This window comes from Megalobrama amblycephala, linkage group LG5 (assembly GCF_018812025.1).
Source record: "Megalobrama amblycephala isolate DHTTF-2021 linkage group LG5, ASM1881202v1, whole genome shotgun sequence".
Lineage (NCBI taxonomy): Eukaryota > Metazoa > Chordata > Actinopteri > Cypriniformes > Xenocyprididae > Megalobrama > Megalobrama amblycephala.
The window spans coordinates 37,702,447-37,715,820 of record NC_063048.1 but is presented as its reverse complement, the minus strand read 5'-3'; the positions used below and the strand labels follow the sequence as shown (position 1 = coordinate 37,715,820).

The 13,374-nt window shown below is 37.0% G+C and overlaps 1 protein-coding gene across 3 annotated transcripts; it reads left to right on the top strand.

The window, feature by feature from the left end:
• Window positions 1–363: 363 nt before the first annotated feature.
• LOC125269293 (NACHT, LRR and PYD domains-containing protein 3-like) lies at window positions 364–13,143 on the top strand. Of its 3 annotated transcripts, none has more exons than XM_048192194.1 (8): window positions 364–457; window positions 1,736–1,897; window positions 2,494–2,655; window positions 5,873–7,786; window positions 8,329–8,499; window positions 11,368–11,529; window positions 12,095–12,141; window positions 12,222–13,143. In XM_048192194.1, the coding sequence occupies exons 2-8, from the start codon at window positions 1,749–1,751 to the stop codon at window positions 12,779–12,781; spliced, it is 3,165 nt and encodes a 1,054-aa protein (XP_048048151.1). In that variant the 5' UTR covers window positions 364–457; window positions 1,736–1,748; the 3' UTR covers window positions 12,782–13,143. The 3 variants fall into 3 exon arrangements, with proteins under 3 accessions (XP_048048151.1, XP_048048150.1, XP_048048152.1); XM_048192193.1 differs by having other exon boundaries at window positions 373–723; XM_048192195.1 differs by lacking the exon at window positions 2,494–2,655 and having other exon boundaries at window positions 374–723.
• Window positions 13,144–13,374: the final 231 nt, after the last annotated feature.

Below are 13,374 nucleotides of genomic sequence, written 5' to 3'. Positions count from 1 at the left end.
ACTGACAAAATAATATAGTCCAGCTACAGTGGAAGACCAAAAAATGAATAATTAAAAAATCAAATGAAACATTCTCAAGGAGTTCTGATACCTTCAACAGCACATAATTCTTAAATGAAACAATATAGTGATACTTTATGTTCTAATATCAGCAAAAACCTCAATTCAACATCAAATGAGCAGAAGAGATATAAAGGATATAAACTCTGAGAAAGTGAGTACAAAAGGACAAAACGTGAGGGAGATCTGTTCCACACTCCGGAGCAGAAGGTGGCGGTAATTCTCCTATTGTGCTGGTTGCCACCTGCTGTTAAAAAAACAAGGAGAAGAAGAATGTGAGGGAGGTTCACAGGTAAGTTTACTTTGTTGGAGAAAAAAATTCTCAGGTACAGAAAATCAGGAGATGGCCATGATGGGTCTGTTTCCGTGTTCAAGGCTAAACAGTGATTGAACTGAGGTGTGTGTTTATATGAGGAGCTGATGAGTGACAGTGTTGAGATCTGAACTCTGCTGATGGTTGAGTGCTGGTGACAACTGGTTGAACTTCGAAAGTGAAAGTGTTTCCATGCAGACTCCATTTTGTGGAGGAAGAACATGAACATGAGCCGTTTGTGAATAATGTGAAGTTGAGAACAGATCAGTTTAATGCTGTTATCTAGAGACTGAATGGATTTATGAACTGAAGGAAGTTAGTGTTTGATGTTCTTCATCGTTGAGACAGAGGTAGGTTTGAACAAACACATTTCTGGATTCATTCTCATGCACTGGTAACTCAAATACATCTGCTTGTGTAAATACTTATATATCTCTGTCCTTTTGTAGTGTAAGAGTAGCCTTTAACCCAGCTAACAAATAAGATTTAGGAATAATATTGCAGCAGTGTTTGAATCAAGATCACAATCTTTTACTGATTAATTGTTCACCTCTAGGCTATAATGTAAAAAAAAATCTATATAGTGTAATAAATACTTATTTTTTAAATATAGTACTATAGTAAATTTAAATATGCCTAGCCTATTATAAATAAAATATAAATAAAATACTATTTATAATAAATATAACTATTATAAATATGAGTATTCTTTTAAAAAAACAAGATGAGATTTAATGCAATTTGATGACTTTAACGAATACATATACTATCATTAACAACCTCAGATAGTTACAGTAGGTCTGTCTTTAACGGTTTATACGTTTTCGTAAAATATAAATTTCCCTATATGGAGAAAATCAAATACTAAGAAAATAGTTTTTTAGTTTGGTTAGTTTTGTATCAAATACAATGTGATTTTCAATGATTTTCTGGCAGCAATAGCACATTTTTCTGCTTGGGCGGGCGATTCATTCATGGACAGCTTTCCTTGCGCATAAAATCCTCCATATACCAGTGAACCAATGAGAACACAGAACAACGATGATGACACATAACAACAGAGTGTAGGCGCCAAATCTGTTTTAGATCCCGAAACCCTCCATAACTGGCACAGATTTACAGAAAATTATTTGTTTGGCAAAGAAATGACAGACAGTTACATACGTATTACCAACATTTTGTTATGTAAGCTTTGTTACACCTCAAATGACAAGGAATTTTATAGTAATTATAGTGTTAATTACTTTAGTCCATGAGCATTCACAGCTTATATGGTTGTCGCTCCCCTGATTTATCATTATTCCACTTGCATATATGACTCATTTAAATCACTCATATTCAGTTTATTGTCTATTTCTGCAGCACTGCCTGTAAAATGAGTCTCTGTGAGAAGAGAGAGGAGGAGAATGATGTTCAGACACATAGATCAGCATCTCCAGAACCCAGCTGTTTGTCTATGAAGAGTGAAGCATCCATGCGAAACCCTCCTCTTCTCAGTGACGGAGCAGTGACCTCTGACCCTGAGTGAGTATAAACATGATTCAACTACAGCAGTAGAAAAGCTGTATATCAGGGATGGGCAAGTTCAGTCCTGGAGGGCCACTGCCCAGCAGAGTTTAGCTCCAACCCTAATCAAACACACCTGAATCAGCTAATCAAGGTCTTTAGGATTAGTAGAAAGTTATTGGCAAGTGAGTTTTTATCAGGGATGGAGATAAACTCTGCAGGACACTGGCCCTCCAGGACCGGAGTTGCCCATCCCTGCTGTATATGAATGACTGGATTATGGAACAGAATGGATTTGAAGAGGATGAAGTTTGGAGGTTTGAACAAACAAAAGCCAGGGTGAATTCTATTCTAATTCGATCACTATTATATTTATGTTCATCTTGGTAGTGATGAATATTGCTGATTGAATTCACCCTGGCTTTTGCAGTCAAACTAATATAAACTCAAGACTTTCAAAAAATATTCTCTGGAGTCAAAAGTGTGAAAACTTCCCTGGATCATCCCATAATGAAATCACATTTAGACAGATTGGTCAGACACATCCAAGAAACATTTTTTGTGTCTTTTTTTTTTTATTATTATTCCTCTATTTTGTTCTTTGTTTTCTGCAGCACTGCCTGCAAAATGAGTCTCTATGAGAAGAGAGAGGAGGAGAATGATGTTCAGACACATAAAGCAGCTTCTCCAGAACCCAGCTGTGTGTCTATGAAGAGTGACGCATCCATGGGAAACCCTCCTCTTCTCAGTGATGGAGCAGTGACCTCTGACCCTGAGTGAGTATACACAACCTACGTGGGTAATGTCAATGTCATTTCTATAGCACAACTACACACAACACCAGTTGACCAGTGTGCTTTACATCAATGCAAAAGACAATAAAAAAAAAAATATATATATATATATATATATATATATATATATATATATATATAAGAAAACCATAAAAACAAAACACATAATACATTTCATCATTACCCATATGCTAATTCAAAAAGGAATTTAAAAACCGATATGGAAGGAGCAAATCTAATACTGAAGGGTAATGCATTACACAATATGGGAGCAGCTACTGAAAAGGCACGGTCACCCCTACTTTTCAGCTTTGATTTTGAAATACGTAGCAATCTCTGATTAGACGACTGGAGAGACACAACTGGATGATGTTCTGTCAGTATATCTGAAAGGTAAGGAGGGGCCAAACCATTTAAAGATTTTAATACTAAAAGAAGAATTTTAAAATCAACACGGTATCGTACAGGCCACCAGTGCAAAGAGCGTAGCACTAGAGTAATATGTTCCCGTTTTTTAGTACATGTCAGAAGTCTTGTTGCCGCATTTTGTACCATCTGTAACCGGGATAAAATTGTTTGCCTAATCCTGTAATACAGTGAATTGCAATAGTCCAGCCTTGATGTTAAAAATGCATGAATTATTCTTTCAAAGTTTTTAAAAGATAGAACAGGTTTTAATTTAGCTAAAAGACAAAGCTGAAAAAAGCAGGATTTGACCACTGAATTTATCTGCTTGTCAAATTTTTAGACCATCATCAAAAACAAATCCCAAGTTCTTTACCGAAGGCTTTGCAGAAAGTGTTAAATTACCTAGGGTTATTTGACTAGGAGAGTCAGATGAACCAAAAACTATGAGTTCAGTTTTATTTTCATTAAAATTGAGAAAATTTAAAGATAACAAAGCATTCACATCAGATAGGCAGGCCCTAAGTGTTTCCAACCCATCAATATTAGGTTTTAGGAGTAAATAAACTTGAGCGTTGTCCGCATAGCAATGGAACGACAACCCATGTTTCCTAAAAATAGACCCTAATGGGATCATATATAATTTGAAAAGAATGGGAACTAAAATGGATCCTTGAGGAACCGCAAGATAGAACAGCAGCCTCTGACAAATATTCCCCAATATTACCACTGAACTCCCTATAAGATAAGACTTAAACCGTATCAAAAGCCGCACTCAGATCTAGCAGTACAAGTACGGTACAGACCCCAGAATCAGCAGCTATTAACACATCGTTTAAAACCTTCAGGAGTGCAGTCTCTGTCAAATGATAATTTTTAAAACCTGATTGAAAAATCTTGAATACCTTATTTTTATCCAGGAAACTCTGCAGCTATTGGAACACTGTCTTCTCTAAAATCTTTGAAGGCAAATTAGAAACAGGTCTGAAATTAGCCAAAACATTTAAGTCTAAGTTTGGTTTCTTTAACAACGGCTGAACTATAGCATGTTTTAGCACTTCCATTACCGTGTATCTTTCCAGACATCGATTTTATAATGTTTAAAAGATATGGTCCCACCGCATTGAAAACTTCATTCAAGAGAAATGGAGGGAAGGCACCCATAGAGGAGCCTGATGGCTTTAACTGACCCACTATTTCTTGAAGATGAAATAGAGAAATAGGTTCAAATTGCTTGAACTCTGCAATACAAGCCACAGAGATAGAAGGACCAAAAGAAGGACAAGATATCCCCGATCTAATGTCACTGTTTTTGTTCACAAAAAATGTAAGAAAATCATCACACAGAGTCTTTGATACTGCAGGGTACTCATAAACAGGTGGATTTCTAACAGAGTTAAAAACAATAAAAAGAGCTCTTGGTCTATGGTAATTTTCAGTAATGAGTTTAGTAAAATAACGGGATCTTGCTACTCTCAAAGCCTTTTGGTATTTTAACAAGGACTCCCTTAATATTTCAAAAGAAACATGAAGCTTGTCTTTCTTCCATCTACACTCTGCTCTTCTGCAGAACTGCCTCAAGGAGCGTATGTTGTCATCAATCCGTGGGTCAGCTCTTGGATTAGATTTTAAGGTCTTTACAGGAGCCACTGTGTTTAAAACATTTACACATGTAGAATTGAACTCCGATAAAAGCTCCTCTGCACTTAATTCATACATCCATAGCTTGCATAGTATCACAAAAAGCTGATGAGAAACCTGTACTAGTAGCAGAGTTAATTAATTGTGATTTACGGACCACCCTTTTGAGTTGCAAGGAGTTTGATCATGTAGGAATAGAAAACATAACACATTTATGATCAGAAAACCCATTATCTACTATCTCCAGATCATAAAGAGAAATACCATATGATAACACAAGATCAAGAGTGTGTCCATCTTGATGGGTAGGAACATTTACATGATGATCTAGATCAAAGGCATTTATCAATGTAATAAACTCTTTAGCTAAAGAGTCTACTGTGCAACACACATGCATGTTAAAATCTCAAAGAATTAACAATTGATCATACTTTGGTACAAATTCACCCAACAAATCTGCAAACTCATTTAAGAAGTCTGCGTTGTGTTTAGGAGGGCGATACAACAAGGCAATCAATAGTGGACTATTCAGTTCAAGTGTAAACAGCTGTAGCTCAAAACTTCTGTAATCATTTTGCACTATTTGGTGGTGAGAAAATTTGTCTTTAAAAATAGAGAGTAATCCGCCACCCCTACCAGTTAAGCGAGGCGAATTTAAAAACAAACAGTTTGGGTAAGCCATGTTCTGTATTATATGTCCATTATCCATATTATATGTCCATCAGACATCTGCAGTTCGTCATTTAACTGCATTATGTAGGAAACAGTATCAGTCATAGAATCAAATCTTGAGTAACTAGGAGGAAATCAGAGCCTCTATCAGAATTTATAGTATAAATCATCTGAGATAATCATGAGTACAACTACAGACATGTTTTATCTTAAAGGTAAAGGATGCAAAGGCTGGCATCTCATCATCTTTTGCAGATTATAATTGCTTCATTTAAAAAATCTTATTCAAATTGAATGAAGACACTGTACTGAAGGTCTGGCTACACAAGGCTAGTTGGACGCTACCTGAACTGACACTTCTGTGTGAATGTGGTGTCATTAAATAGTAGCACATAGAGTTTGGTGTTCTACAACATTTGAATGATTTTCTTTATTTTAATGCGTTTTCACAGTTTTTCTGTTCATATCACTGTTTCTGCAGAGTGAAAATATGCAATGTGATCAGATCAATGATGGCCCATCTGACCTGCACTGACTCTGACTGTCAAACCCTCATCAAGAAGCCTGACACAGAAACCCTCCAAAGAGTCAGAGACCAACACAAAACCAGCATGAAGAACAAGTACGAGAGCTTATTTGAGGGAATCAAACTAGAAGAGACTCAAACCCTCCTGAACAGGATCTACACACAGCTCTACATCATAGAGGGAGAGAGTGAAGGGGTGAATGAAGAACATGAGGTTTTACAGATGGAGAAAACAGCCAGAACACAAGACACTCCAATCTACTGCAATGACATATTTAAACCCTTACATCAACCAGGATGTGAGGAGAAAGAAAAAATCAAGACTGCTCTTACTAAAGGCATCGCTGGAATTGGAAAAACCGTCTCTGTGCAGAAGTTCATTCTGGACTGGACCGAGGGAAAAGCCAATCAGGATGTAGATTTCATGTTTGTGCTTCCATTTCGAGAGCTGAACTTGATCAAAGATCACCAGTACAGTCTTCACAGACTTCTGCTGGACTTTCATCCTGAACTTCAAGATCTGGACTCAAAGATTTATGAGGAATGTAAAGTTGTGTTCATCTTTGATGGTCTGGATGAAAGCAGGATGACACTATTTTTTTCAGATAGACAGAAAGTTTGTGATGTGAAAAAGTCTTCATCAGTTGTTTGTGATGTGAATGAGTCTTCATCAGTGAGAGTGTTGATGTCAAACCTCATCAGAGGAGACCTGCTTCCCTCTGCTCTCATCTGGATCACCTCCAGACCAGCAGCAGCCAATCAGATCCCCTCAAAATACATCAACCGTGTGACAGAAATTCAGGGATTCAATGAACCTCAGAAGGAGGAATATTTCAGGAAGAGAATCAGTGATGAGCATCAAGCCAGCAGAATCATCTCACACATTAGAAGATCAAGAAGCCTCCACATCATGTGTCACATACCCGTCTTCTGCTGGATCTCAGCCACTGTGCTTCAAAACCTTCTGAAACAAGATGACAGTGCAGAAGTCCCTCAAACTCTGACTGAAATGTACATCCACTTCCTGCTGACTCAGATCAACATGAGGAAACAGAAGTATGAAGAGAGAGATCCAGAGAAACTCCTGAAGATCAACAGAAACATGATTGTGAATCTTGCTGAACTGGCTTTCAAACAGCTGATGAAGGGCAATGTGATGTTCTATGAGGAGGACCTGATTGAGAGCGACATAGACGTCACAGACGCCTCAGTGTATTCTGGGATTTGCACTGAGATCTTTAAGGAGGAATCTGTGATTCATCAGAGGAAAGTCTACTGCTTCATTCATCTGAGCTTTCAGGAGTTTCTAGCTGCTTTATATCTGTTTTACTGCCATGTGGTCAAGAATAAGGAATCACTGAATTTGTTTTTGAATTATCATTGGTTAAGTTGGAAAATCTCTCTGTATGATCTACTAAAAGCAGCAGTTGTTAAATCCTTACAGAGTGAAAATGGACACCTGGATCTTTTCCTGCGGTTCCTGCTGGGCGTCTCACTGGAGTCCAATCAGAGACTCTTACAGGATCTACTGACACACACAGTGGACAGCTCAGAGACCATCAGAGAAATCACACAGTACATTAAAGACACAATCAAGGGTAATGAACATCTCTCAGCTGACAGAAGCATCAATCTGTTCCTCTGTCTGCTGGAAATGAAGGATCAGACTCTGTACAGAGAGATTCAAGAGTTTGTGAAATCAGAGAATCACTCAGTGAATGAACTCTCTCCATCTCACTGCTCAACAATCGCCTACATGCTTCAGATATCAGAGGAGGTGCTGGATGAGTTTGATCTGAAGAAATACAACACATCAGATGAGGGTAGAAGGAGACTGATACCAGCTGTGGTGAACTGTAGAAAAGCTCTGTGAGTATTCATTTATGTGATTGGAGAAACTGTTTTGTTATAATACAGTAACATTGTAATTCCTCTGTCCATTTTGGACAACAATTTAAAGGGAAATCAGAAACTGACTAAAGAGGACAAAACTGTTTTGATGCAAAAAGAAATCCAGTCAGTGCAGCAAAAGACAGAGACAGTGTTAAACTGTGAAGATGAATGATCAGAACTTGAATGATAAAGTACTTTATTGCTTGATGTACAAGAACAGTGACTGTCATTCTTAAATGTTTTGATCTCTTATTTCATTTAAACATTTTACTGCACAGTCAAATCAGTTGCTGTGGAATATAAATAAAAGCGATTGGTCATGTGATTTCAGCAAACAGAGCTTTACCTGAATCAAATATGTGACTAACTTGTCTTGAGTCAGTTTTATAATAACCTTATAATATTAACCTGATTGTCGGTCACCCTTGATGAAGAATGTTATGTGATCAATGTGCAGAAAACAATATTTTAATCCACTATTTACACTTTATTGAACCCTATTTCATCCTGTGTTACAGACTCACCTACTGTAATCTCACTGAACAGTGCTGTGAAAGTTTGTCTTCATGTCTACAATCATCAAACTCTCTGAGAGAGCTGGACCTGAGTAACAATGACCTGCAGGATTCAGGAGTGAAGCTTCTCGCTGATGGACTGAAGAATTTACACTGTCAAGTCAACATACTGAGGTAAATTAAAGATGCCCTCTCTGGTCCTGGTTATTTCAATATAGCTTACACCTAAGGAACTTTGCTTTCACCAGAAAGACATTTTGACTGGTTCGTCTTTTATTATTATGCAAAATGTAGTTTAGTAAAAATACTTTAAATTAAATATAATTTCTTTTCTTTTTTTTTTTCTTTTGAACAAAGATTTAAAGATTTTATCCAATGCAATGGTCGAAATCCGTTCAGATTACTTTAGAACAACCGGGAATTGTATGTTTGTAATGTATCAGCAGACCTCAGTGTGTCTGAAGACTTTGAGTTTGTATTTGCTCCAGCCTGTTTAACCCTCATGTGGCCTTGACTTGAGTCAGACTTAACTAAGTCACACATTTAAGGACTTGAGACTTGCTTGATAAATTTTAATAAAAGACTTGACTTGACTTTGACTTGACATTCATGACTTGAGACTTGACTCAGACTTGAGTTAAATGACTCAAAATAACTTGTCTTTTGTTTAATAAATATGTTTTTGAATGCGCCGCAACCTAACCATGTGACGCAGCAGGCAAGCAGAGAGAGCTATTGTGAGCTCTCTCATGGACAGAGCATGCAGTTGTGACTGAACATGGAAGGTGCAACGCCAAGAATAATTAAGTAAAATAATAAAATTTTGGACACATTAAGAGTTCACTTTGAATTGGTTTTGTATTCATTAAACTTGGGTAAATCAGTCCTGTCAACGTTTTCCAGTTTAGCGCATCAAAAATATTTAACGCAAACGCAGCATGTTTTTTTCTGGCTAGCATTACATTATATGTTGACGCTCTTATTCATGCAAATGCTTTTAAATCATTTAAGCGCACCAAAAGAGAAAAGGAGGACATGCTGTTTGTGAATGTCCTGTCACACACATGATGCACAGAAAGACGCGCACCTGAATGTCACACTTCAACGAACAATAACACACCCAATAATGCCAAAATGTCTGTTTTGTCGAGTATCCTTATTAGAGCAGCCTTGAATGAGTTAAAGTCTTAAACAAAAGTAAATAGTTGTGAGAAAGTGGGACGCGTGTGAGATCTGCATCGTGTGGCAGATCTTAAAGTGACAGCAACCATTGCTGTCTGTCATTGAAGAACAAATGTAACAGAGAAAATTATCACATTTAATTTTTTGCAAGTGCAATGCGTTGTAAATGGTTATTCACTGTTTATAAGGAAATGTCAGCTTTTTTTTTTGCAATAGCACTTAGTACAGTATGTGTACAGTGTCTAATAATTGGTCTTCAGACTTTGGGTGAAAAGCTTATGGATATTTTATGGGGATGCACATAAATATATTGTATAAACATGATATACACACAAACAAACTAAAAAAAATCAAACTTGCACAAAAACAATAGACTTTTCACTCATACATGCACACACGCACACATTCACTCACAAATATTAATGAATCACACTCAATAACTTATTTTAATATAAATTCAGTCAAATCATCGAACATTTGTATGACTTGCCAGTGACTTGTTTGACCCAAGCTACGACTTGATTTGAATTGCTTGACATAAAGCAGTGACTTGACTTGCTTGATTCTTGCAAAAATTGACTTGGACTTGCTTGAGACTTGAAGGCTATGACTTGAGACTTACTTGCGACTTGCACATGTGTGGCTTACTCCCACCTCTGCCTTTAGGGCCTTCAGACCCCATTTGATGTTTCCCTCATTAAAAAAAAATTGTTCCCTTCATCTCAGTGGCATGAGATTTTGTGACTTTTTACATTACCAATCACACAAAAACTGGGCTGTTCATTGTTATGATGGTATGTAAGAAAAAAATTCACTCTCAGGGTCTTCTCTCTTTTTTTCTTTTTCCCCATCTTTCAGTAAAATCAGTAAATCTGGCATTTGAAAAATTTCACACAGGAACGAAGACCTGGTACTGAAACACAAATGCAATGTGGAACAAACATGCTCATTCACTCACACAAACAGACAACCAAAAACAGACTTCAAACCCATCAAACAACAACAACAACAACAAATTCTCACCTTTCACAAAAATACTGGTTTTAATGTATTGAAATTTATTTATTTAGGATAAACCCCTTGAGATGTAGCATCTCGTTTTCGAGGGGGTCCCATATACGATCCTCGTATTTTATAATGTTTAAATATAAATATTCGCAAAATATTGCAAAAAAGTTGTGATAGGAACAGTTGGTCACATCCAGAAAAATGAATGGACCTATGACCCTTCTGCTAAATAAAATTGTACATTTTTATACAGTTGCTCTGTAAATGTGTGGGGTCCGAATGGACACCAAAGACCCTGTGTGTAAAGGGCCATATGAGAAAATAATTTATTCACTGATTAAAGTGTCAAAGTTGTGAGAAGTGGAGATGAACAGAAACTGTTTCTGAGATCAATCCTGCTCCATCAACACTAACATTGAGTAAAACACTGAACCCAGAGTTACTCCAGCTGAACTGACCTGTACTCAGTGATCTGTGGAGAAAACGTGACACACTGAATAAATTAATCACTTTACTTAAAAGCAGACATAAAGGGATAGTGCACCCAAAAATACTCACCCTTATGTTGTTCCTACTAGTGGTGTAGTCCTACAAAAATAAGTGTTGTAGTATTTACCCAGACCAGCAAAAAAATAAAATAAATAAATAAATAATGACAGTAAACACGTTTTATGTTGTTGTTCACTAGTAAACTTTGTTTCATTAAAATCAAATAAATATAGTGCATTGTAAAATTGGTTGAAATTTCAACCAATTTTTTCAACCCCCAAACTTTCTTTTTACTTTCCAACGCTACAACTGATACTATATACTTGTGTGTGTGTGTGTGTGTGTGTGTGTGTGTGTGTGTAGATTATCTGGCTGTATGGTGACAGAGGAAGGCTGTTGTTTTCTGGCTTCAGCTCTGAGTTCAAACCCCTCACACCTGAGAGAGCTGGATCTGAGCTACAATCACCCAGGACAATCATTAGTCAAGCTGCTCTCTGATCCAAACTACAGACTGGACAAACTCAAGTATGTTCAACACTAACAATCATCCTGTCATGTGTTTTTGGACATGTGTGTGCTATAAACTCATATGATCATAGATCCCTGCATACAGCACATATATACACATTCATACTGCACAGGAAAATAAGGATGTCTTGAACTCTGAGACTGAAGATGATCTTGATTCAGATCAACAGCTGCTTGTGACTCATAACAGCAGCATCTGAGAAACAGACTCAATCTCTGATCCCAAAACATCAATTCAAAGCTTGTTGCTGCTCTAGAAAGTAAATTCTCAGTGCTGTCAGAGACATGAAGCAAAAACAGATCAAGATACAGGCTCAGAGATCACAGTCTAAATGAGAAGAAATTATATTTGTCCTCATGATACTGAATAAAGCAGAGCATCTGAACAGCAAGAGATTTCTGCAGTTAGTAGATGAATATCAGTTATTGATTAAAACACTTGAACAAATGAAAGGATAAAGACACACTTGATCAGAAAAAAAATCTTTTTCAATTTAATACCCACTTTTATTTTTTCTAAAATATCATTATGTAAATTGTCTGTGACATTTTGTTTTTATAGTGTGGATCATGGAGGAGAGATCAGGATTACAGCAGGACTACAGAAATGTAGGTCACACACACACTCAATCAATCAATCAATCAATCAATCATTGTTGTGTTGTCACAATCTCTCTTTTTGTGTTCAGATGCATGTGATCTCACACTGGATTTAAACACAGCACACACTCATTTATCTTTGTCTGAGAGGAACAGAAAGGTGATGTATGTGGAGGAGAATCAGCCGTATCCTGATCATCCAGAGAGATTTGATACGTGTCTTCAGGTTCTGTGTAGAGAGAGTCTGACTGGATGCTGTTACTGGGAGACTGAATGGAGCGAATGGGTTAATATATCAGTGACGTATAAAGGAATCAGCAGGAAAGGAGGGAGTCATGAGTGTTTGTTTGGATGCAATGAAAAGTCCTGGAGTCTGGGCTGTTTTAATAACAGTTTCACTGTCAGTCACAATAATAAGAGCACAGAAATATCTGCTCCTTCACGTCTCTCTAACAGAGTAGGAGTGTATCTGAACTGGTCGGCCGGCACTCTGTCCTTCTACAGCGTCTCTGACACACACACACTCACACACTTACACACATTCAACAGCACATTCACTGAACCCCTCTATGCTGGATTTGGGGTTTATTATCCTGGTAGTTCAGTGTCTCTGTGTGAGATTAAACATCTTCCTGTGAGAAACAACTGAGACACACAGATGAGTGAAAGAAACACACTCACATTATCTCTCTCTTTAACTCACACAGCTGTAAACTCTTTCTCTCTTCTCATCTTAATTTCAGTGTGTATATAGAAACACACACACTGACTTCAGTCTAAATGAGACACACCACAGACTTCTATTGTGTTTCTATAAAGACATTTGAATGCGGCTCAAGAGGAGTTTTGTCTTTCTGAGTCTCTGAGCGCCACCTGGAGGAAGATTGAGTTTCTCGCTCACAGGAAACAGTTAATAGCAAGTGTTAAAGGCTGTGGAGCTCATCTCACTATACTAGCAATCAATTATTGTAATATTCAACCGATAATAAATAAAAGGGTCAGGGTTAATAATCAAAAGGGTTATTAAAATATATATTAGATTATAATTATATGAATACAGAAAACTAAAAAAAAATGTTTCTGTAATGCTGTATTTCATAAAGACTTACTATATGTTTGAATATCTGTAAATTATGATATGTGATATGAGTTTACAGGTTGACTTCATTCCTGCATTTTCCAGTCAGTTAAAACAATGTTTTGGTTTGATTGAATCATGAATCTCAGTGAAAGCAGTGCTAA